Raw genomic sequence first — 26,851 nt, 5'->3', positions numbered from 1 at the left:
TGATCTGAGATCCATTCTCCAAGGTACTTCATGGTTTTGACTCTCTTAATATGCTTTGTTAGTGAAATTAATTAGCTTAAAATTTGTTATCTAAAAACTTGCAGTTCAAAACTGTGTGACTTTTAAATTCTGATTTACATGTCACTCATTTATTATGATCTAGAATAGCCTTTGCTACCCTACTTTTGAACATGAACGTAAACTGTAAATTAAATTCACAGTTTATAATGCCAATTACTCTAAACTGAATCTCACTCTCGGTAAGTGAAACTGAATATAAAGAATGTCTACCAACAGTCCACGGAATGGCTTGCTTATCAAACAGTCACAATACACTGGTTAATTGTCGCGTTGAAACTGTGCCCTTTTAAAAAACGCATCTACTGAACTTAAGCCCTCGTAAGTTCAACACCATTTCTAAACTGTACATTTCAAGGCATTCGCTTCAGAACTGCTACAAATTCATCGGCCAATAGACGGCGCCGCTCGAACTGTCAACACAACTGGAACTGCTAAGAGTATCCTACCCTCGTCTATAAATCTTTCATCATGTAGCTCTCATTCTTATCATCCTAGGGACGCCTTTAATATTGGTAACGAATTCAGTCTTTCCAGAGTTTGATGAATAGACCTGTTTTCTCTGATGTTTAATATAGTTTCTGGAGTTCAATGAGAGCCTCTTGCATGTCATTTATTAGTAAAGCCAGGTCATCAGCAAAGACCAGGCATGGGATCCTTAGGTTATCTACTGTGATCCTCATCTTTAATCCGAAGCCCGCTGCATTGTTTTTTTTTTCTGAACACACTTGAACGACATACACGAAATACCGTCTCCTTGCCTCACACCTGTATTGATCAGGAACTCTCTGAGAGCTGTCTTCGAAAGTCTACACTGGATTTAATATTGCACATACTGAAAAATTAATTTTTTTTTTATTCCAGTTTCACATGTTTTGGCAGTTTTCTAATTTATAACGAACTTAGATTATGACAAAATTTTAAGCGACAGGCGAAAACTGAGTTGGGATAAGGATTCAGTGCCCAAAAAATTGTGGGGTTAAGCTGCTACCTAGCAAAATATACTTTTTCGTTGGCTTGTTTTATCGAAATCTTATTTTCATGATTTATGAAAAACCAAAGATACAGTCCAGGGTGTTAAATCACAGAACTCTTTGTTTTCTGGAAAGCTACGGTGTGCCTAATGCCCACGCAGCTCCTACGTATGTTAGTGGGCGCCGACGCTGCAGCCTGAACTGCTACATTGGCCCACTTAACGCACTAACAAGCAACAAAATGTTGATAACAAAAGGCCACACAATGCACGTTCCTCTCACCCTATCCCTCGCCCCTGAGACAACAGACACCTCGTGGCACGACGATAGTACACCGCTTGATAATTGCTAAGGAGCAGAGACATTGTTGGACAGGAATAATCACAGGCAGTGGTGGACGACGTTGAGACACACAATACATACGTAATAGTGGTCAGTGGTACATTTATAAAGAAAAAGGTTCAGATTTCACCTAATGTCTTATACAGGTCAGGCTCCGAACAAAATGTCAGCATCGGACTCTCAATAAGGAACATGCCCTCCTCGGGCAGTAGGGCACATTTTGCCCCTGTTATTCACGCTGGCTACCAAACAGTTTAGGACTTCTTGTGGGGTATTGTCCCACTCAAGGCAATTTTCAGTTCTTGCACGGTTAGAAGAGAGGGTTTTTGGTTGAAAAATAAGTCTACCAAGAGCATCCCAGACATGCACTATAGGCTTTATGTCCGGGAAGTATGCAGGCCATTCCATACTTTCAGTAGCTTCACTTTCCAATTCTCTGAGAGGTCCTGGATGGAAGGCCACTGTCACCCGTAAAGGTCGGAACCTATCGCACCCCTAAACAAACGGATATGATCCACAATAATCTCACTGTGCTGCAGCGGTACCACGCGCAAAGATACGCAACGCTGTTCAACCAAAACACCCTCTTCGCAACTTGTAGACATGTTAGCGCCGACGCTACTGTCAACATTGGCCCGCTTAACATACTGACAACCAACAACAACGTAATGCCTGTCCACATCATAACTCCTAGGCCACACAGAGGAGCCGGCCGAAGTGGCCGTGCGGTTCTAGGCGCTGCAATCTGGAACCGCGAGACCGCTACGGTCGCAGGTTCGAATCCTGCCTCGGGCATGGATGTGTGTGATGTGCTTAGGTTAGTTAGGTTTAACTAGTACTAAGTTCTCGGGGACTAATGACCTCAGAAGCTGAGTCCCATAGTGCTCAGAGCCACACAGAGGACGTTCATGAACATTTTGTGGTGTGTAACGTGTCCCCCGCCCCCCCCCCCCCTCTTTCTCTCTCTCTACACTAACTGGGATACTTGCCACAGTGAAGCGGGATTCGTCGGAGTCATTACTGTTCCCTGATTCCAACCAACATACTCCTTACATCCCTACACCAACGAACTCTTTACTGATGACGACTGGTTGAAGTGCGATGCATTTAACAAGCTTCTGAGCATTTAAACACCGTGTAATGATACTAGCAGAAACAGGTGTACCCGCAGCGATTGCGAGGTCTGCAGCGATCTGCCTCGGAGTGAGATGTCCCTTCCTTTTCGCCACTTGGGCAACGTATTGACTCTCTTGCGATGTGCTAGTCCGTCTACAACCACTGGCATGTTTCCGGCGACCTTTTGTAATCGCGATATGACACTTTTGGACACACCCATTACCGTGGTCGCCCAACTGAACGTCCACGATCGTAAGCACTCAAATTTTGTCTTGCAGATATGTTGCTGTACCACACAGAATGTCGCACTAATCAGTTGACGACAACCTTTGTCATAAACCGTACCTCATGAATTGTCGAACGCGCTGGTTTCGCTGCAGTTAACACGTCCCGCCCCCTACATTTCCTTTTACTATTATTGGTCGGATGTTCCGAAGCATTTGTCGGTTGCTCGATAGCAATTGTCAGTTGTTCCTCAGCAAGTGTTAGTTGTTCCTTAGCAATTGCCAAGCAGTGTACTCACGGCTGCAATAGCTGCATGGAGAGAGTACAGCTTGAGCTTTGCTAATTGCCGACGCCTTTGGCCGTGTTGCAGGTGATAACCCCATTCCGGCGGTTGGTGCTGTGTGCAGAATCGCGGAAGGAGATGGAGGAGTGGATATCGGCGCTGAAAGCTTCCAGCAGTCGCGAGTACTACGAGGTGAGTGTGGTGCTGTAGGCCTTCAAATTTGCGCCGCGCAGACATATTGAATACGTATCCTAAAGAATGCAAGTTCTGCGTAATTCCTCTCCTTTGCGCCAGAAAACTTTAGTGGCCATTTTCAGGTTCCTTCCAGCGCAATAGATGCCCCGTTGTTACACAGGCTGCCTAAACTCGCGACCGCTACCGTGCTGATGAATGTTGCACGTAACAGAAGAAATATTTATACCCGCCTGTCTTAAAGCGCATACTACACTGACCAGTCACATTAATGTGACCACCTTTCAAAAGCCAGATTATGCGAGACGTGCAGGAAGAAAGATGCCCCGTTGTTACAATGGGTGCCTAAACTCGCGACCGCCACCCTGCTGATGAATGTTACATGCAACCGAAGAAAAATCTATACCCACCTGTGTGAAAGCGCATACTACACTGACCAGTCACATTAATGTGACCACCTATGAAATGCCTGATTATGCGAGACGTGCAGGAAGAAAGACGCCCCGTTGTTACAAGGGATGCCTAAACGCACAACTGCCACCCTGCTGATGAATGTTGCATGCAACCAAAGAAAAATCTACACCCACCTGTCTGAAAGCACATACTACACTGACCAGTCCATTAATGTGACCACCTTTCAAAAACCAGATTATGCGAGACGTGAGGGAAGAAAGATGCCCCGTTGTTACAAGGGGTGCCTTATCTCGCTACCGCCACCCTGCTGATGAATGTTGCACGCAACCGAAGAAAAATCTATACCCACCTGTGTGAAAGCACATATTACACTGACTAGTCACATTAATGTGACCACCTGTCAAAAGCCTGATTATGCTAGATGTGCAGGAAGAAAGACGCCCCATTGTTACAAGGGGTGCCTAAACTCACGACCGCCACCCTGCTGATGAATGTTGCATGCAACCGAAGAAAAATCTATACCCACTTGTCTGAAAGCGCATACTACACTGACTCCGGAGTAAGAGTGATTTCAGGTGTGCCGTAGGGGAGTGTCATAGGACCATTGCTATTCACAGTATACATAAATGACCTTGTGGATGATATCGGAAGTTCACTGAGGCTTTTTGCAGATGATGCTGTGGTGTATCGAGAGGTTGTAACAATGGAAAATTGTACTGAAATGCAGGAGGATCTGCAGCGAATTGATGCATGGTGCAGGGAATGGCAATTGAATCTCAATGTAGACAAGTGTAATGTGCTGCGAATACATAGAAAGATAGATCCCTTATCATTTAGCTACAAAATAGCAGGTCAGCAACTGGAAGCAGTTAATTCCATAAATTATCTGGAAGTATGCATTAGAAGTGATTTAAAATGGAATGATCATATAAAGTTGATCGTTGGTAAAGCAGATGCCAGACTGAGATTCATTGAAAGAATCCTAAGGAAATGCAATCCGAAAACAAAGGAAGTAGGTTACAGTATGCTTGTTCGCCCACTGCTTGAATACTGCTCGGCAGTGTGGGATCCGTACCAGATAGGGTTGATAGAAGAGATAGAGAAGATCCAACGGAGAGCAGCGCGCTTCGTTACAGGATCATTTAGTAATCGTGAAAGCGTTACGGAGATGATAGATAAACTCCAGCAGAAGACTCTGTAGGAGAGACGCTCAATAGCTCGGTACGGGCTTTTGTTAAAGTTTCAAGAACATACCTTCACTGAAGAGTCAAGCAGTATATTGCTCCCTCCTACGTATATCTCGCGAAGAGACCATGAGGATAAAATCAGAGAGATTAGAGGCCACACAGAAGCATACCGACAATCCTTCTTTCCACGAATAATACGAGACTGGAATAGAAGGGAGAACCGATAGAGGTACCTAAGGTACCCTCCGCCACACACCGTCAGGTGGCTTGCTGAGTATGGATGTTGATGTAGATGTAGCGACCAGTCACATTAATGTGACCACCTGTCAAATGCCTGATTATGTGAAACTTGCAGGAAGAAAGACGCCTCGTTGTTACAAGGGATGCCTAAACTCGCGACCGCCACCCTGCTGATGAATGTTGCACGCAACCGAAGAAAAAGCTATACCCGCCTGTGTGAAAGCGCATACTACACTGACCAGTCACATGAATGTGACCACCTGTCAAAAGCCTGATTATGTGAGACGTGCAGGAAGAGAGCCAGTGAGATTCTGAAAGGTACCAAGGGGCTGTGCAGCCGTGCCGACTACAGTGCCGCAGCCGCAGCCAGCTGCGCTAGGTATCTCGGTTGATGATCCATGGCACGAGCAGCCCAATCGAGCTGCTCCCAAATATTTTCGATTGGGCTTAAACCGGGTAATTTTGGTGGACAGGGGAATACGATAAATTCATCCTGCTGCATGTACAATGCCAACTGTATGACATGTTGCATTGTCCTGCTGGTAGATGCAATCGTGTCCGGAAAAAAGAGCTGCATGAAAAGGTGGTAATGCTCCCCGAGGATAGATCTATACTTGTGCCGATCCATTGTGCCTTCCCGAATGACAAGATTACGCAGTTAATGACATGAAAACATTCTCCAGACCATAACGCACCCTCCTGCGGCTGTTGTGTTTGCTTTCAGATTCTTGACGCCGTAGATGCTGATGGCTATCTGTCCGATGAAGCATAAAGTCCGATTCTTCTGAAAGGACCACCTGTCGCCACTCACTGGACATCGAGTTACGCTACTGGTATGCAAATTCCAGCCTCCGTCGTTGATGAACAGCAGTCAGCAAGGGTGCATGATCTAGGCGACTGCTATGTAGGACCATACGCAGCAACATTCACTCAACAGTTGATCAACAGTTGCGCGTTTATCTGCCCGTACACATCTCCCGAGCCGTTGTTCACCCTTGTTATCTGTGGGCTGTGGTGCACCACAGTCGCAATTTTACCATGCACGGTATACTTTAACCATTATGGCAGGCGAAAAGTTTCCAGGTTTGGCAGTTTCGGAAATACTTCCACCCTTGGTCCGAAAGACAGTTCTCACGTCCTTTTGGGCCTCAGATAAATCGCTCCGTCTCCGCATTACGGCAAAGACTGCACTGTTTTCCGCGTACCCCTCACACGCGTTACTTACTGTCCACTGCTAATCAGTCATGGATTGTGCGGCTGATCCCGGCGGAGGTTCGAGTCCTCGACATCTACATCCACATCTACATGATTACTCTGCAATTCACATGCAAGTGCTTGGCCGAGGGTTCATCGAACCACAATCATACTATCTCCCTACCATTCCACACCCGAACAGCGCGCGGGGAAAACGAACACCTAAACCTTTCTGTTCGAGCTCTAATTTCTCTTATTTTATTTTGATGATCATTCATACCTATGAAGGTTGGGCTCAACATAATACACTCCTGGAAATTGAAATAAGAACACCGTGAATTCATTGTCCCAGGAAGGGGAAACTTTATTGACACATTCCTGGGGTCAGATACATCACATGATCACACTGACAGAACCACAGGCACATAGACACAGGCAACAGAGCATGCACAATGTCGGCACTAGTACAGTGTATATCCACCTTTCGCAGCAATGCAGGCTGCTATTCTCCCATGGAGACGATCGTAGAGATGCTGGATGTAGTCCTGTGGAACGGCTTGCCATGCCATTTCCACCTGGAGGCCTCAGTTGGACCAGCGTTCGTGCTGGACGTGCAGACCGCGTGAGACGACGCTTCATCCAGTCCCAAACATGCTCAATGGGGGACAGATCCGGAGATCTTGCTGGCCAGGGTAGTTGACTTACACCTTCTAGAGCACGTTGGGTGGCACGGGATACATGCGGACGTGCATTGTCCTGTTGGAACAGCAAGTTCCCTTGCCGGTCTAGGAATGGTAGAACGATGGGTTCGATGACGGTTTGGATGTACCGTGCACTATTCAGTGTCCCCTCGACGATCACCAGTGGTGTACGGCCTGTGTAGGAGATCGCTCCCCACACCATGATCCCGGGTGTTGGCCCTGTGTGCCTCGGTCGTATGCAGTCCTGATTGTGGCGCTCACCTGCACGGCGCCAAACACGCATACGACCATCATTGGCACCAAGGCAGAAGCGACTCTCATCGCTGAAGACGACACGTCTCCATTCGTCCCTCCATTCACGCCTGTCGCGACACCACTGGAGGCGGGCTGCACGATGTTGGGGCGTGAGCGGAAGACGGCCTAACGGTGTGCGGGACCGTAGCCCAGCTTCATGGAGACGGTTGCGAATGGTCCTCGCCGATACCCCAGGAGCAACAGTGTCCCTAATTTGCTGGGAAGTGGCGGTGCGGTCCCCTACGGCACTGCGTAGGATCCTACGGTCTTGGCGTGCATCCGTGCGTCGCTGCGGTCCGGTCCCAGGTCGACGGGCACGTGCACCTTCCGCCGACCACTGGCGACAACATCGATGTACTGTGGAGACCTCACGCCCCACGTGTTGAGCAATTCGGCGGTACGTCCACCCGGCCTCCCGCATGCCCACTATACGCCCTCGCTCAAAGTCCGTCAACTGCACATACGGTTCACGTCCACGCTGTCGCGGCATGCTACCAGTGTTAAAGACTGCGATGGAGCTCCGTATGCCACGGCAAACTGGCTGACACTGACGGCGGCGGTGCACAAATGCTGCGCAGCTAGCGCCATTCGACGGGCAACACCGCGGTTCCTGGTGTGTCCGCTGTGCCGTGCGTGTGATCATTGCTTGTACAGCCCTCTCGCAGTGTCCGGAGCAAGTATGGTGGGTCTGACACACCGGTGTCAATGTGTTCTTTTTTCCATTTCCAGGAGTGTATTTTCCCATTCGGGAGAGAAAGTTTCTGACTGAAATTTCGTAAATTGATCTCGCCGTGACGAAAAACGTCTTTGCTTTAATGACTTCCAGCCCAACTCGCGTATCATATCTGCCACACTCTCCCCCCTATTACGTGATAATACAAAACGAGCTGCTCTTTTTTGCACCCTTCCGATGTCCTCCGTCAATCCCACCTGGTAAGGATCCCACACCGCGCAGCAATATTCTAACAGAGGACGAACGAGTGTAGTGTAAGCTGTCTCTTTAGTGGACTTGTTACATACTCTAAGTGTCCTGCCAATGAAACGCAACCTTCGGCTCGCCTTCCTCACAATATTATCTATGTGGTCTTTCCAACTGAAGTTGTTCGTAATTTTTACACCCAGGTACTTAGTTGAATTGACAGCCTTGAGAATTGTACTATTTATCGAGTAATCGAATTCCAACGGATTTCTTTTCGAACTCATGTGGATCACCTCACACTTTTCGTTATTTAGCGTCAACTGCCACCTGCCACACCATACAGCAATCTTTTCAAAATCGCTTTGCAACTGATACTGGTCTTCGGATGACCTTACTAGACGGTAATTACAGCATCATCTGCGAACAACCTAAGAGAACTGCTCAGGTTGTCACTCAGGTCATTTATATAGATCACGAACAGCAGAGGTCCCAGGACGCTTCCCTGGGGAACACCTGATATCACTTCAGTTTTACTCGATGATTTGCCGTCTATTACTACGAACTGCGACCTTCCTGGCAGGAAATCACGAATCCAGTCGCACAACTGAGACGGTACCCCATAGGCCCGCAGCTTGATTAGAATCGCTTGTGAGCAACGGCGTCAAAAGCTTCCCGGAAATCTAGAAATACGGAATCAACTTGAGATCCCCTGTCGATAGCGGCCATTACTTCGTGCGAATAAAGAGCTAGCTGCGTTGCACAAGAACGATGTTTTCTGAAACCATGCTGATTACGTATCAATAGATCGTTCCCATCGAGGTGATTCATAATGTTTGAATACAGTATATGCTCCAAAACCCTACTGCAAACCGACGTCAATGATATAGATCTGTAGTTCGATGGATTACTCCTACTATCCTTCTTAAACATTGGTGCGACCTGCGCAATTTTCCAATCTGTAAGTACAGATCTATCGGTGAGCGAGCGGTTGTATATGATTGCTAAGTAGGGAGCTATTGTATCAGCGTAATCTGAAAGGAACCTAATCGGTATACAATCTGGACCTGAAGACTTGCCCGTATCAAGCGATGTGAGTTGCTTCGCAACCCCTAAGGTATCTACTTCTAAGAAACTCATGCTAGCAGCTGTTGTGTTTCAAATTCTGGAATATTCCATTCGTCTTCCCTGGTGAAGGAATTTCGGAAAACTGCGTTCAATAACCCCGCTTTAGCGGCACAGTCGTCGGTAACAGTACCATCGGCACTGCGCAGCGAAGGTATTGACTGCGTCTTGCCGCTTGTGTACTTTACATACGACCAGAATTTCTTCGGATTTTCTACCAAATTTCGAGACAATGTTTCATTGTGGAACCTATTAAAGGCATCTCACATTGAAGTCCGTGCCAAATTTCGCGCGTCTGTAAATTTGAGCCAATCTTCGGGATTTCGCGTTCTTCTGAACTTTGCATGCTTTTTGCATTGCCTCTGCAACAGCGTTAGGACCTGTTTTGTGTACCATGAGAGATCAGTTCCATCTCTTACCGATTTATGAGGTATGAATCTCTCAATTGCTGTTTCTACTATATCTTTGAATTTGAGCCACATCTCGTCTACATTTGCATAGTCAGTTCGGAAGGAATGGAGATTGTCTCTTAGTAAGGCTTCTAGTCACACTTTATCCACTTTTTTAAGTAAAATTATTTTGCGTTTGTTTCTGGTGGATTTGGAAGAAACAGTATTGAGCCTAGCTACAACGACGTTGTGATCACTAATCCCTGTATCAGTCATGATACTTTCTATTAGCTCTGGATTGTTTGTGGCTAAGAGGTCAAGTGTGTTGTCGCAACCATTTACAATTCGCATGGGTTCGTGGACTAACTGCTCGAAATAATTTTCGGAGAAAGCATGTAGGACAACCTCGGACGATGTTTTCTGCCTACCACCGGTTTTGAACAAATATTTTTGCCAACATATCGAGGGAAGGTTGAAGTCCCCACCAACTATAATCGTATGAGTGGGGTATTTATTTGTTACGAGACTCAAATTTTCTCTGAACTGTTCAGCAACTATATCATCGGAGTCTGAGTGTCGGTAGAAGGAGCCAATTATTAACGGAGTATCTACTTCGACTTCACTACAAGATAAACCACTACTGACAGACACAAACACTCCACCACCAATTCTGCCTTATCTATCTTTCCTTAACACCGTCTGACTGAGACTTCGTAAAAATTTCTGCATAACTTATTTCAGGCTTTAGCCAGCTTTCTGTACCTATAACGATTTCAGCTTCTGTGCTTTCTATTAGCGCTTGAAGCTCAGGTACTTTCCCAGCACAACTACAACAATTTACAACTACAATTCCGACTGTTCCTTGATCAAGCACGTCCTGCATTTGCCATGCACCCTTTGAGATTGCAGCCCACCCCGTACTTTCCCGAGGCCTTCTAACCTAAAAAACCGCCCAGTCCATGCCACACAGCCTCCGCTACCCGTGTAGTCGCCAGCTGAGTGTAGTGAACTCGTGACCTATTCAGCGGAACCCGAAACCCCACCACCCTATGGCGTAATTCAAGGAATCTGCAGCCAACACGGTCGCAAAACCGTCTGAGCCTCTGATTCAGACCCTCCACCTGGCTCTGCACCAAAGGTCCGCTGTCGGTTCTGTCAACGATGCTGCAGATGGTGAGCTCTGCCTTCATCTCGTACGCAAGACCGGCAGCCTTCACCAAATCAGATAGCCGCTGGAATCCAGAGAGAATTTCCTCAGATCCAAAGCGACACACGTCATTAGTGCCGACATGTGCCACCACCTGCAGCTGGCTGCACCCTGTGCTCTTCATGGCATCCGGAAGGACCCTTTCCACATCAGGAATGACTCCACCCGGAATGCACACGGAGTGCAGACTGGATTTCTTCCCCTCCTTAGCCGCCATATCCCTAAGGGGCTCCATTACGCGCCTAACATTGGAGCTCCCAACTACCAATAAGCCCACCCTCTGTGATTGCCCAGACCTTGAAGGCTGAGAATCACCCTCTGAAACAGGGCAGGCAGCTGCATCTGGCTCAGCCAGAGACAGTACCTGAAACCTGTTTGTCAGACGCATCGGGGAGGCTTTCTGATCAGCCTCTGGGGACGTCTTTTGCTGCCTGCCACTCCTTGGAACGACCTCCCAATCAAACACAGGCGAGGGCTCAGCCCCACTGCGGGCAGCAACCGGGGCAACCACAGCAGCAGACCAATCTGGGGACAGATGGGACGAGGTTGACATGCCCATGATACCCAAGTCCGGCTCCCCACAGTGGTGCCCATTGGCAACAGCCTCAAGATGCGCATCCGAAGTCAGCGCCGCCTGCAGCTGTGAGCGAAGGGACCAACCGACACTGGCCGTTCAAAACAAAAACAGAAGACAGACGACTACGCGAATTTACACTATTCAGGTACTAAAACGCGATGCTACAACTCTCAAATACTATAATACGCCCGAAATTTATGAATTAAACAATGCAAGTACCCAAAAACACGTAGAGAAATGAAGAATTAAACTATGTAACAAATAAGTGAGCTGGGAGTATACGACATTCTGTTGGCAGCTGCTTATCCAACGGCGGCAGGGAGCACACTCGGGCATGGGTGCGTGTGTTTGTCATTAGGATAATGCAGGTTAAGTAGTGTGTAAGCTTAGGGACTGATGACCTTAGCAGTTAAGTCCCATAAGATTTCTCACACATTTGAACATTTGAACTGCTAATCCTACAATCTGCCGTCTGTGAGTGGTTATTGCGTGTTGACGTCGAACTCCGGTGGTCATATTAATGTGACTGGTCCGTGAATTATTGATGACAAGTGCAGACTATTATGACTGCATGTAAATACTTACTAACATTTCTTCTTTTTTTTGTCAATACTACCTCCTCTCAAAATATGGAAAACAAATAGCTTCATATAATGGATTGTGAACAAATAATCATAGCTCTTAAAGTATATATCTTAGAGCCCATGTGCACTAGAGCTTTTGCTTTGGAATGATCGTTCCTGTCTTACCCCTGAATACTAAGTATCCTTTCTGGATCGCCGTGTATTTTATGAAATGCATGACACGCAGCTGTCTATACGTCCCTTATTATCACAACCAGTTTCGATTTATAGCCATCATCACAGTATCGGTGTACAGCATGCATGAAACAACCAGAAATGCATAGAGTACAATCAGTCATACATGAGCTGGTATAACCTAGTTCTTACAATCGTATGTTATTTACGTATCTTTTCACGTCACGTCAGTATGGCAGTACAGGGTTATTACAAATGATTGAAGCGATTTCACAGCTCTGCAATAACTTTATTATTTGAGATATTTTCACAATGCTTTGCACACACATACAAAAACTCAAAACGTTTTTTTACGCATTCACAAATGTTCGATATGTGCCCCTTTAGTGATTCGACAGACATCAAGCCGAAAATCAAGTCCCTCCCACACTCGGCGCAGCATGTCCCCATCAATGAGTTCGAAAGCATCGTTGATGCAAGCTCGCAGTTCTGACACGTTTCTTGATAGAGGACGTTTAAACACTGAATCTTTCACATAACCCCACAGAAAGAAATCGCATGGGGTTAAGTCGGGAGAGCGTGGAGGCCATGACATGAATTGCTGATCATGATCTCCACCACGAACCGATCCATCGGTTTTCCAATCTCCTGTTTAAGAAATGCCGAACATCATGATGGAAGTGCAGTGCAGCACCATCCTGTTGAAAGATGAAGTCGGCGCTGTCGGTCTCCAGTTGTGGCATGAGCCAATTTTCCAGCATGTCCAGATACACGTGTCCTGTAACGTTTTTTTCACAGAAGAAAAAGGGGCCGTAAACTTTAAACCGTGAGATTGCACAAAACATGTTAACTTTTGGTGAATTGCGAATTTGCTGCACGAATGCGTGAGGATTCTCTACCGCCCAGATTCGCACATTGTGTCTGTTCACTTCACCATTAAGAAAAAATGTTGCTTCATCACTGAAGACAAGTTTCGCACTGAACGCATCCTCTTCCATGAGCTGTTGCAACCGCGCCGAAAATTCAAAGCGTTTGACTTTGTCGTCGGGTGTCAGGGCTTGTAGCAATTGTAAACGGTAAGGCTTCTGCTTAGCCTTTTCCGTAAGATTTTCCAAACCGTCGGCTGTGGTACGTTTAGCTCCCTGCTTGCTTTATTCGTCGACTTCCGCGGGCTACGCGTGAAACTTGCCCACACGCGTTCAACCGTTTCTTCGCTCACTGCAGGCCGACCCGTTGATTTCCCCTTACAGAGGCATCCAGAATCTTTAAACTGCGCATACCATCGCCGAATGGAGTGAGCAGTTGGTGGATCTCTGTTGAACTTCGTCCTGGAGTGTCGTTGCACTGTTATGACTGACTGATGTGAGTGCATTTCAAGCACGACATACGCTTTCTCGGCTCCTGTCGCCATTTTGTCTCACTGCGCTCTCGAGCGCTCTGGCGGCAGAAACCTGAGGTGCGGCTTCAGCCGAACAAAACTTTATGAATTTTTCTACGTATCTGTAGTGTTTCGTGACCATATGTCAATGAATGGAGCTACAGTGAATTTATGAAATCGCTTCAATCATTTGAAATAGCCCTGTATATTAATATAGCCCCATCATAACTGCTAAACATCAAACTGGCCATACCGGACGACATCATTTGAAAAGAGGAAAAATCGCCACTCTTAGGTCAGACACGGGGACCACTCAGCTAAGGGGGCGAATGCTCGGTACCTACCCTAACGGCAAGAAAATCGCAATACTGAGGGGGTGTCTTACGATGCGAATGAAAGTTGGTAGGCGTGTTTCTACATGTCTATTCAAATTTCACGCCGGTCACTTATGAGTGGCGCTAGTAGAGCCACTGTGAGGACGCAAATCCGGTTAGCATTAAATACACGCGTTAGTTACCCTCTAGAGTGGCCGTGGTGAGTTGATGTTGGCCAAGAATGCCTTTAGGGCCACAAAGACACCGTCATCAATATCTCACTGAGTTTGAACAAGGTCGTGTTATTCGGCTACGAGAAGATGCATATACTTTCTACTATATTGCAGAAAGACTTGGCAGGAATGTAGCCACCGTACATGATTGCTGGCAGCGCTTGTCACAAGAATGTACCTTCGCAAGAAGACTGAGATCCGGGCAGCCATGTGACGCTAATGACAGAAAAGACCATTGTTTTCGGTGTATGGCTCTGGCGCATCGTACTGCAACTGCAGCAGCAATTTGAGCAGCAGTTGGCACCACAATGACACACCGAGCTGTTACAAATCTGTTAAGTCAAGGACAGCTCCGAGCCAGACGGCCTGTAGCGTGCATTCCACTAACCCAAAACACCGCCATTTGTGACGTCAGTGGTGCCAAGTGAGACCTCACTGGAGGGTAGGGTAGAGATCTGCTTCGAAGCCACTGATGGCCGTGTTTTGGTTAGAAGGAGGCCTGTTGTGCGCCTGCAGGGCACCTGCCTGTGTACTAGACGCACTCAAACTGCACCTAAAGTTATGTTCTGGAGTGCGATATCGTATGACAGCGGGAGCACTCTCGTGGTTCGCACCCTGAATGCAGATTTGTACTCTCGACCTGCTGTGTCGCCGTTCATGAATACATTCCAGGGCGTGTTTTCCAACAGGATACCGCTCGCCCACATACCACTGTTGAAACCCAACAAGCTCTACTGAGTGTCGACTTGTTGCCATGGCCTGCTCGACCACGAGATCTGTCTCCAATCGTGCACACACGGAACATCGTCGGACGGCAACTCCAGCGCGATCCACATAGCATTAATCGTCCTTGTATAGACCGACCAAGTGCAACAGGCGTAGAACTCCATTCCATAAACTAACATCCGGAACTTGTAAAACACAGTGCATGCACGTCTGCATGCTTGCATTCAACATTCCAGCGGTTCCACCGGTTATTAATATACCAGCATTTCACATTTGCAATGGCTTGTCTAGCGCTTGCATTAACCTGGTATCTTACAGTGTTAAATAGCTTAAACATCTTAGCTCGGCGAATGTACTCCCAAAATTGCAATATCCGGTATTAATTACTTTTCGGTGTTGCGATTTTTTTTCGTAAGTGTGTACACACTGAAGTGCCAAAGAGGCTGGTACACCAGCCTAATATCGTGTAGGGGCCCCGCAAGCACGCAGAAGTGCCGCAACACTACGTGGCATGGACTCGACTAATGTCTGAAGTAGTGCTGGAGGGAACTGACACCATGAATCCTGCAGGGCTTTCCATAAATCCGTAAGAGTACTAAGGGGTGGAGATCTCTCCTGAACAGCACGTTGCAAGGCTTCACAGATATGCTGAATAACATTCATATCTGGGGAGTTTGGTGGCCAGCGGAAGGGTTTAAATTCATAAGAGTGTTCCTGCAGCTACACTGTAGCAATTCTGGACGTGTGGTGTGTCGCATTGTCCTGCTGGAATTGCCCAAGTCTGTCGGAAAACACGATGGGCATGAATGGATGCAGATGATCAGAGAGGATTCTTACGTACGTGTCACCTGTTAGAGTCGTATCTAGACGTATCAGGGGACCCATATCACTCCAACTGCACACGCGACACATCATTACAGAGCTGACGTGCAGCCTTCATGGATTCATGAAGTTGTCTCCATACCCGTACACGTCCATCCGCTCGATACAATGTGAAACAAGACTCGTCCGATTAGGCAACATGTGCCCAGTCATCAACAGTCCAATGTCGGTGTTGGCGGACCAGAGCCAGGCGTAAAGCTCAGTGTCATACAGTCATCAAGTGTACATGAGTAGTAATTCGGCTCCGAAAGCCCATATCGATGATGCTTCATTGAATGGTTCGCACGCTGACACTTTTTAGTGGCCCAGCATTGAAATCTGCAGCAATTTGCGGAAGGGTTGCACTTCTGTCACGTTGAACGATTCTCTTCAGTCGTCATTGGTCCGTTCTTGTTGGATCTTTTTCAGGGAGCAGCGATGTCGGAGATTTGATGTTTCAGCGGATTCCTGATATTCACAGTGCACTCGTGAAATGTCCATATGGGAAAACCCCCACTTCATCGTTACTTCGGAGATGCTGTGTCCCATCGGTTGTGCGCTGACTATAACACCACGTTCAAAGTCACTTAAATTTTCATAACCTGCCATTGTAGCGGCAGTAACCGATCTAGCAACTGCGCCAGACACTTGTTGCCTTATATAAGCGTTTGCCGACCGCAGCGCCGTATTCTGCCTGTTTACATATCTCTGTATTTGGATACGCATGCTTATACCAGTTTCTTTGGAACTTCAGTGTAGTTTAAGATGGATCTGCATTCACTGCCAATCGCAGTTTCTGTCAGGTTTGAAATCGTATGTCAAAAGCGTGACCGAAGAGACAGAGTATAAATAGACAGGCTGCGCCACGTTGTTCAACACTCACTGCGGTGCCTCATGTACTATTATCCGCCATACTTTCGGAAGTCATTGTGTACGAGCGACTAAAAATGAGGAAGTACTTCCGCGCGTACATTGTGTACGAGCGACTAAAAATGAGGAAGGATTACCGCTTGCAACTGGCGTTCGGAAATCGGTCATGTGGTGTTAATTGTTTGCTGCGTGGTGCGATCTTTGTCCTGACGGCCAAATTTTCAAAATCGTTGTTAAGAATTCGATGGCAGCGAAATATTTGTGACAAACAAGACTATAAATATGAAACTTCCTGGTACATTAAAACTGTGTGCCGGACCGAGACTCGAACTCGGAACGTTTGCCTCTCGCGGGCAAGGTCCCGAGTTCGAGTCTTGGTTCGGCACACAGTTTTAATCTGCCAGGAAGTTTCATATCAGCGAACACTCCGCTGGAGAGCGAAAATCTCATTCAAGACTATAAATATGATTGCTGCTCGTTTCATTCGCAGCAAATCAAGCTGTGTTTGCAGGTTCCTTCCTATTCACGCTGTCGGAAATCGCAACATATTCGGAAATAAACAGCCAAGTATTTCTGACATGTAAGAACATAAATGTCATTGGTGCTCATTTCACTCGCAGCAGTTAGATTAGATTCCTGCCTAACCACACCCTTTGAAATCGCAAAATATTCTGAAAATAATTTCAGATATTTGTGACGAGAAAGAATATAAATGTCATTGCTGGTTGTTTCACTCGCAGCAACGTCATCTTTCGTTTGTTAATCCGAATACAGTCACGAAATCGAAGAAACTTATTACTGACTGAGCACTCTCTTATAAGCAGGTAACATCAAACGTTGCAGAATGTAATTCTGTTACATGAATAAAAATGTCCCATAGTCTGCTACAAACGCGAAGATTAAAAGAAAAACATGTACCGGGATACGAACATACTTCCTTTGACTCCCCCATTGCTCGTTTCTAACGGTACGACAATAGCGATCGGTTATAGTTTCGAAAATTACTATCGTTCGTCTTAATACTTCCTAAGGATTTTCGCAAGTGATATGTCCTTAGCTAACATTTAATTGTAACAACGTAGTGTCATTACATGCAAGCTATAATAAAGAAACAACGAAATAAATCGGCACAGAAAGAACTTTCATGTGTTTCACTTTACGTGAATATGTGAATTTATTATTTTAGGCTAGGTTTCCTAATTTCCGTACGCGCTCTCATGTACCACGCCCCTTTGTTTTAACTTCCAAAAACATGGCGGAGGGTTGTTGAATTTGCTTCACTCTGGTCGCGGTGTTGCCTCTCTATGGTATTTTATATCTTTGGGCGTGACACCCGTGTCCGGTCCCCGCCGATTGGTGTCTTCATACGACCGCTGTTCTCAGGCAGCGTTACATGCCTGCGAGTGGTACAACATTTATCTTATACTCGTTGGACAGCCTTCGTTGATGCACTAAGGTACCGGGCAGCTTCACTCAAGGTGTGGTCGTGGACACTTCTAAACACGGGAGCTCATTTATGCCACTCCGTCACGTCTCCACGTTGATCCGTCTTACTGCACTGATTCCACACAGCCCGCTGGCACATACACACAACTTCACTACCGTAACTTACCTCAGCAGTGGAGGGTCACGTGATCGCCTGGTACCAGTTCTACAGGGTGAAAAGTATTTGAACCGACAAACTCTGGAAGGTTGTAGGGGACCTCAAAACAAATATTTTTCTCTAATGTAGAGGAAGATTTCTCTGGCGGCAAATTAATTAAACCAACAAATACTTTTCCATTTTTTATGACCAGGAGACAACACACTAACACAACCCAATTTCAGTTACAGTAGATTTTCAAAAATGCCTCCATTGACATGTAGGCCTAAACAAAGTTTACACCGTCGGATCATGTTCTGTCTGACACGGGCAAAAACCCCAGGAGTATCTTGAATTGTTCCTGCTGCTGCTACTATCCGGGCTACCAGATCCTCTCCTGATGCAACAGGAGTTGTGTAAACAAGGTTGCGCACCTCTGCCCACACAAAAAAGTCCAGAGCGGACATATCTGGGGTCGAGCAGCTCATGGTACAGGACCACCTCTGCCAATCCACGCTTTTGGGAACCTTCGGTCCAGGAATCGACGCACACGACGACTGAAATGTGCTGGCGCCCCGTCATGTTGGAACCACATGCGTTGTCTTGTAGGGAGCGGGACGTCTTCCAGCAAGTCTGGAAATGCTCTGGTGGGAAAATTGTAATAGTGCCTGCCATTTAACGGCCTAGGTAGCAGATACGGCCCAATTAAACAGTCCCCAACAACACCGACTCACACATTAACGAAGAACCGAACTTGTTGATCAATCCGCTGTGCGGATAGTCCGTAGTGGTGCGCTATGTAGTGCGCACCAACCGCATCCGTGCTCTCACTCCAGGTGTATCGCTCCATTAGTAAACAGAGGCAATGCACTACTACACTGGTGGACAGCAGTTACCTACAACTGAAGAGCGTAATACGCCCTCTAACAACTAAAGATCGTAATACGGCCTCTAAAATCTGAAGAGCGTAATACAGCCTCCACCGGTTTAAATAATCCTCATAGGAAAAAATGACAGTAGGGGAAAATATTTGTTTTGATGTCCCCTACAACCTCCCAGAGTTTGTCGGTTCAAATACTTTTCACCCTATATACCAGTGCTCAAAGTGACCAGTGTGCTATTTTAAGGGGGGAGAGGGTCATTAACATTTTATTCATTCAGTTTATGTTGCTCTGTTGATTATTACGTTACAACTTAATTCGCTCCCAGCAACCACGTTGCGACGTAATATTTCTCTTTGAAATGAAACGAATTTACGTAAAGTTATTGCAGTCGGAAGATCGATGAAATATAAACGGTCGGTATGGGAGGTGTAACTGAAAATCACACAATACTTATGTTGAAGTCTGCTCGTTGTCCTGGAATTTTAGCCGATAACTGGATTCACACTTCAGATTCAAACGGCATATAAGGTGAAATAAGAGCTGGATACGCCTATACACGGTGATTCAGCTGCCCATACGTGTGGGTTTTATGCAACCCGCAACACCTTCAGAAACCATGCGCTAGATTTTCTTATTCTCTCACTTGCTGAGATGTTAATAGAGTTACATTTTGTACCACTGGAGGCTACTGTTTCGGAGTTATTCAAGAAAAAACCCGTTTGATGGTAACTTCTGTATGTTTTCTTTGAATAATTCGAAAACTACAGCCTCTAGCGAGAACGTAACCCAGGACAGAGTTTAACTACGAGGGTAATCCCAAAAGTAAGGTCTCCTATTTTTTTATAAGTACATAAACCTGTTTATTTCTACAATGGCTTACATCAGTTTACATCTCGAACATTTAGCTATTTTTCGACATAATCACCATTTCTGTCGATGCATTTTTGTAGACGCTGTGGCAGTTTTTGTATGCCCATGTCATACCAGCTCGCCGCCAGCTCCGCGGCTTTGGCGAAGAAGGATGCCGCCACTGGCGTTATTGTTGCTTGGTCCCAGATGTAAAGTGGTATGGCCAGGTTTCGTCACCCGTGACAATTGAGTCCAGAAAGTTGTCCTGTTCGGCTGCAAGGCGGTGAAGAAATGCGCGGGAAGCATGAACTCGTTACCGCATGTGGTCCTCAGTCAGCATTCGTGGCACCCATCTTGCGCACACCTTCCGGTAGTTCAATGTTTCCGTTAAAATTCTGTGAGCGGTGCTTCGGGAAACCTCAGGAACCAACGTGCAGAGATCGTCCAGGGTGATCCGCCGATATTCAGGCATGCTTTGCTCAACCTTCAACACTGTCTCCTCAGAAATTCATGGTCTCCCGCTCCTTTGTTCGTCGTGAATTTCGGTCCGACCATCCGCAAACTCTCTACACCACTTACAAACTTTTTTGACATCCATGCACGACTCACCATACACTTCCGTCAATTGGCGATGGATTTCAGTCGGCGCAGTGCCCTTTGCGTTCAAAAACCGAATTACTGCGCGCAATTCGCACTTGGCAGTAACATCCAACGGGAGCTCCATTCTCAACGAGTGCCAAGCCAAGACTGAGCACCTCAGCGCGGTGTACACATGTTTACACACACCGCGTGAAGCACTCTTCATAACTGTGTGACTAACTGCCACACAAACAGAGTTCTGTACTTATAAAAAAAATAGGAGACCTTACTTGTGGGATTACCCTCGTACACTAAATTTCCTACAAAAAGTTCCTGTTCCTTTTTGCTCTAGGACTGATAATTTGCACATAAAAAAAAGCGAACGAGAGGATATGAAAATCTTGTGTGTGGCATCTGAAAGCATTGCGGGTGGCATAAAACCTGTAGGCAGGGGCATCTGAATCACCTTGAATGCTTTGTTTCTTTCTTTCTGTCTTTCTTTCACTTGCGCCTTTGTCCCGCAATGGTCGCAGGGTCGGCGTGGTGACAACGGATTTGGCAAGGATGCCCTTCCTGCCGCCAGGATGGAATCAGTGTACCCCAGTTGTCCGCATCTAGTGTAAACCATGAAATAGTGCGGAAGTGTTACAAATGTCTGCGTGTCGTGTAACTGAGGCGGGATGTGGGGAGCAGCCCGGTATTCCCCTAGCGGGATGTGGAAAACCGCCTACAAACCACATCCAGGCTGGCCGACACACCGGCCCACGTCGTTAATCCGCCGGGCGGATTCGATCCAGGGCCGGCGCGCCTACCCGAGTCCAGGAGCAGCGCATTAGCGCTCTCGGCTAACCTGACGGGTACCTTGTATGCTTCTCATTGCATATTTATTGCACACAGTGACATAACTCCTGTGTCACAAGACCTGTGAACAACAAAGCCTGCCACTGAGCTTGCTCTCTTCCTTACACATCACCAGTTTGGAAAATGCTCCTATCATCACACAAAAAAGCGAATATGTCTTGGGCAAAGTTAGTTATGTAAAAGAAGGGAACTAACTAGCTTTTCGGCTTATTTGTCAGTTGCTTCAAAGAGATTTAAATCAAAACATCTTGCATATTCGCGATTTTTTTAACTTGTTAGCATTAGTATCCGTGTTATTTAGTGCAGGATGTCCCACATAACAGCAATAAGCGTCACGTCCAAGATTCAAGTAACAACAAACTAACTAAAAAGAATAGATTACAGTATGGTTAAAACGTGTAGTTATCAGTCTATAAGAGAGGCTGGAAGTGGTGGCCATGGGCATCAAGGTTTCATGACTTCGTGTGATGACGTTACCAGCAACACGCTTTAATTCTGCAGGCGTGATGTTGTTGATGTTCTGTTTAATGTTGATGTTCTGTTTAAGATCGTCGATTGTGCGAGGATTGTCAGCATACACTTTGCTTTTTAGTGTGCCACATAAACAAAAAAATCTCACGGTGTTAATACCGAGGTCTTTGGATGCCAGAAGCCTCTACTGACAAGTCACTCTTCAGGGAATACGTTGTTGATGTGAGCCTCACTTCGGCTGGATGTATGAGTGGTTGCTCCATGTTGTTGGAATACTGAATACAGCTTCTCTGTCTTTGTTAACAGTGCATAGAAAAAGTCAGAGATCTCTAGATATCTGGTACTGGTTATGGTGTAATAGAAAAATAAAGGACCAATCATGCAAATGCTGGACAATGCACACCAAACACCTATCTTCTGAATGGAGAGGTTATTCATGCAGAATATGTGTTTTGTCTTGCGTCAAGTATCTGCAGTTCCGGGAGTTTATATAACCTGACAAATGAAATCATGTCTCATCTGACTTAAAGTAATCATTTGCAATTGATGTTAACAGCCAGTTACAATAATAACTCTATAACTCTATTTTTTCCTGATCCTCAAATTTCAACTCTTGCTCAGCACGACAGGCTTTGAATTTCATATCTTTTCGTACACGATGTACGAGATACACCAACCTGCTGCGAAAACTTCCTTAGCGACTTACGGGTACTTCTTGTAACGTCCACGTCAATTCTCTCTGTAGTTTCAGAGACAGATCTCCATTTCTTGTACAGATCTTGATAGTGTTGGTCGTGGGGAGTTTCCTACCAGCATATTTCGCTTGGAACATTTATTTTCATTCCTTGATAGAGCCTGTCTGTACGTAACACTCCACAATATCAGTTCGCTGTTCTAATGCAAACTGCTCCATTTCTGTAATAACAATACGGGCTCCTCACAAATGACGCAACTTTCCGTTAAAATGCTGTGTAGTCAACTTTCAGGACTGTGTTGCTACTTCACAAGCAATTCGACTACAGATGATTAACCCGTACACGAAGCTTACCGGTTTTATGTGGGACACTCTGTATCTTGCATCGTGTCAAGTAAAGTAACATGGTACACGATGTCATATCGTGTAATATGACACATGCCTTCACACCATCCAACACGGCATTTGTCACGTAGTGCAATATGATACAAAGTGTCATTTAATTTTAGAATGCAAGCATCGTCATTCTGGGATAATTCATATTATAGACCCACCTCCACTCTCGGATGCTTCCTATTGCAGATGCATCCCATTCTCCAGAAGCACATAAATTTGTGTCTATTTGTTATTACACCCCCAACCATGCAAGTAACAGTAAGTGGATTTGGGGAGAAATGGTCCTCTTGGGGAAAAAATCAACTGCTCTCCCAAAGCCAGAAATTTAAAATTTGTTTTAGTGTCCCCACAGGAACAAAATCACCGATCTCTTATCTTAAAGTTCTTGTCATTGTTTATTTAAAGTGTGCAAAAACAAAAACTGAAATCCAAGAAACTGCCGCTAAAAAGCTCATATGAACAATTTTGGCGTGAAATGTTGCAACAACCAATCCGAACTAAGTAAGAGTACGATTGACTGAAATAAGCAGAAGAACTGCGAAGCGATGTATACTCGACAAAATACTATCAACTTTTCAGTCCTGTGCGAAAATTGACGAATTTAAGTTGTTTCCTCCAAAAATCAATTTTGTATGACATGATAGTTTTTGAAGGAAACGCAGTAAAAGATTTTCTGTTGGTGACAAACAAGGTGACATTCCTTCGATAATTATTTTTATAGCAGTTTTAGGGTTACTTTAAGTTACTGCGTGGTCGTCGATGACGCTTTAAATGATTGATCAAACGGTATACCATTTCGTACAAAGCTGGGCATAATTTTGATTTGGTGCATGCATTGTTTTGCACGTCCAGAGATATTTCGATGATTAAGCCACTGATGAATGAAATCCATAATTTATAAACAATCGAACGATAATCAACTGAAATATCCAGTCTTTAATTATATCCAAATGCAGTGCTTAGAATGCAACCCATTTCTACGGAACACAGTTTCACTTCCGACCGCGTGACTTTTCGCACGTAAAGCCCGAACGATGAAAGATTTTTACAAACGCTTCTTATAATTAACGTAAGAATATATTTTTAATATCATCTGTGTCACTTTAAACAGCCTCAGCAGGTACGATTCGCGTACAATCGGATTTTATGGGCATATTGCGCGCAGCTTTAGACCGCGATATCGTAGCAACGGGTAAAGCTTTCACAAAACAACAGGACGACCACTAATTACATGTATTTGTCTATTTTCTTACAAAATTTGATCTATTCACACAAGTTTGAAACATAGAAGTGGCGGGCGTAAAAAACTCACAAAAAACGTGTTATTTGACGTAAAATGCGAATGAAACTAGATTTTCGAAAGCGAGTTGGTAATTTTATCGTAAGAATGCATTTGTATTTAATTGATTCACTTTGAAGTGTTTCCGCGCATTCAGTTCACTTAAGAACAAAGTTTACCTGCTACATTTAGCTTGACTTTAAACCGTCATATCTCGACAACGGGTAAAGATCACTGGACAAAAAAATTCGTTTTGTCTTAATTCAAAGTTCGTGCAAAGTTTGAACAGGTTCGTACAAGTTTAAAGAATAGAAATAGTACATTTCGAGAACCTCCCAAGAAAACTGTTTTTTCCACATAAAATCCAAATGAAGCAAGATTTTTTTTAAACAGTTAAAACTTATCTTAGATCAAGGTCCGAAACACCAGTGGAGCAAATTTGAACGATCACTTTCGCTCCAGTACGGAGTTATTCAAGGATGATTGTTTTTGCACGTAAAATCCGAGCGGTGCACATAGTTCTGTTTGGTAATTAGCTGAACATTAATTTCAGCGCAATTCAAATTTTTTTGCAAAAGGAATTAATCGATCCGTACAATTTACGTGGGCTCCAGTTCTATTCCTTCCTTCAGATCTCGCTTACTATACGGTATCATAGCCCAGTAACACAGATGTTCGAACAGCTATAAAACGGCCTCTGGTCTGGGCTAAACCAAAAACTTTGTACCCGATGTTCGTAGCTCAAATAGGAACCGAGCAGCAAGAGCCCCCCTTCTCCCAAACAGCGATTCCGCTCGCTTTTTTCATACAGTTACAGCACTTCGTGCTGTAACGATTCCAGGTAACGTTTTCATTGTTGCTGTTACAGATATTCGACACAATTAAAATAATTGCATCCAAATGAAGTGACTTGCGTAAAATATCTTTTCAAATACTATCTTCTGTTTTCGACGTAAAAGTTAGCCAAACTACAATGTTATTACAGGAATTTACATCAAATATGTAAAACAAGCAATGAACTTATTAGTTTCCTAAATAATATGATGACAGAATGAAGCATGACTCTCATAATATGTTTCTAATTTATGTATGGTTAGATCCTTTTATGAGTATGAGCAATACTTCTGTTCTTTTAGATATAAGTTCTGTTTGGTAAAGTGTTTACATATTTCAGGCTGCATTATTTCGAATATTATTTTAATTACTTTGAGAATTAAAGACTTACATTATGTACATTTGTTTTACAGATTGACAGTATCAAATCACATGTTACTTCAGGTATTTAGACCAATGGACGAAAATTAAATAACACTGCATGATAGGATTTCATTATTCAATAATTAGAACAGAATTACGTTAATATCAGACGTTCCTACAAATTAACTGGGCTCTATAGGTTTGGTGCATTGTTTTCAACATCATACACACTTTATATCATTCACAAGGTAGAGATTACTGGTGCAAACGTTGTATTTACATTATAATTATAGTGTTTATTGGAATCTGGGTGATTGCATGCCCTAAATAAACCAAAATTTGTAGTATCTGTCGTTGCAGTAAACCTCTTAAACTGGACTGTCGTTGCACTAAACCTCTTAAGCTGGTCTGTTACATATCATGATCATAAAATAATTGTATCCAACCGTGTAGATATATCTTTAACTCAGAGAAGGGATGGGAAAAGCCGACCCGTTAAAACCAGTACCGGTATTTTAACTCTGAATAACAGGTATTTTTCGCGATTTGTTTGGTCTTTGTTGCAGTAGGTTTCTTTTTTATTTTTTATTAAAAACTGGGTAAAATGCCATAGCGGCTATGCTAAAATTTTTCGCTTTTAAATAAAACTTTTTTTAAAAAACGAGTAATATTTATTTGTAACATTTCCATTGCTTTGAAACATTCGTTTATTACGGAAAATGGGAAAAGCGTTCAGTGCTCTTTCAAAAACAACGCCGACATTTGGCACTGAAGAACAAACACATGAAGTAAGAATCGTTACAGCATCGCGGACACAATAGTATAAACTGTTGCTGTGTGGCGTGACATGTTAGACGACGAACATGCACGTGCAGAGCTTAAGATTTCCCCCAATTGGTTTGTCATTGTCATTGCTGAGACAATAATTCAGCCATCGGCCCTATTTTATTATGGAAATATAAATAGCTGATCTGCTGCTTGTGTCTGTATAATATCCTTTCGTCTACTTGTAGCCCCTGGAAACGGACAACTTAACACGAAAAATAGAGTTCTCCGACCTTAGTTTTCACCCCTTAGCACTGACTAATCGTAATGTCCAAACATCGGTGTGGTCGTCGATTACAGCAGCATTCTTTAGTTTAAAAAAATTACAATCAATAGGAGAATACAGGTGCTTTTTTGCAGTATTTAACCCCTCATTACTTTTCGACAAAAGCAGTGAATGGTTGCGGACGAAGTTTTTTTTTTTTTTTTTTTTTAACGTATTTCATATTTTGAATCCACGTATCTTGAAAAGTATAATGCAAAAATCTGAGAGAGGTTTCGAAATTTTCAATCTTTGTTCGATGTTTGCACTTATTGCTAGCAATAATAGCAATAAAAAACCGAAAATCGGTTATTTCAGAAACCGGTTATTTTGAGCAGCTTTAACAACAAGATTAAAACAAAGACGAAAAACACTTGT

At 44.7% G+C, this 26,851-nt stretch overlaps 1 protein-coding gene across 1 annotated transcript in view; it reads left to right on the top strand.

Moving 5' to 3' along the window:
* LOC124594870 (diacylglycerol kinase eta) overlaps positions 1–26,851 on the top strand; it is a 563,158-nt gene that overhangs the window by 162,169 nt on the left and 374,138 nt on the right. Inside the window, exon 2 of the mRNA XM_047133339.1 lies at positions 3,106–3,210. Coding sequence (XP_046989295.1) covers positions 3,157–3,210 — 54 coding nt within the window. The 5' untranslated portion in view covers positions 3,106–3,156. The remainder of the gene's footprint in view (positions 1–3,105; positions 3,211–26,851) is intronic.

The sequence above is a fragment of the Schistocerca americana genome, chromosome 2, assembly GCF_021461395.2.
Source record: "Schistocerca americana isolate TAMUIC-IGC-003095 chromosome 2, iqSchAmer2.1, whole genome shotgun sequence".
NCBI lineage: Eukaryota > Metazoa > Arthropoda > Insecta > Orthoptera > Acrididae > Schistocerca > Schistocerca americana.
This window is presented reverse-complemented; position numbering and strand designations above follow the sequence as displayed.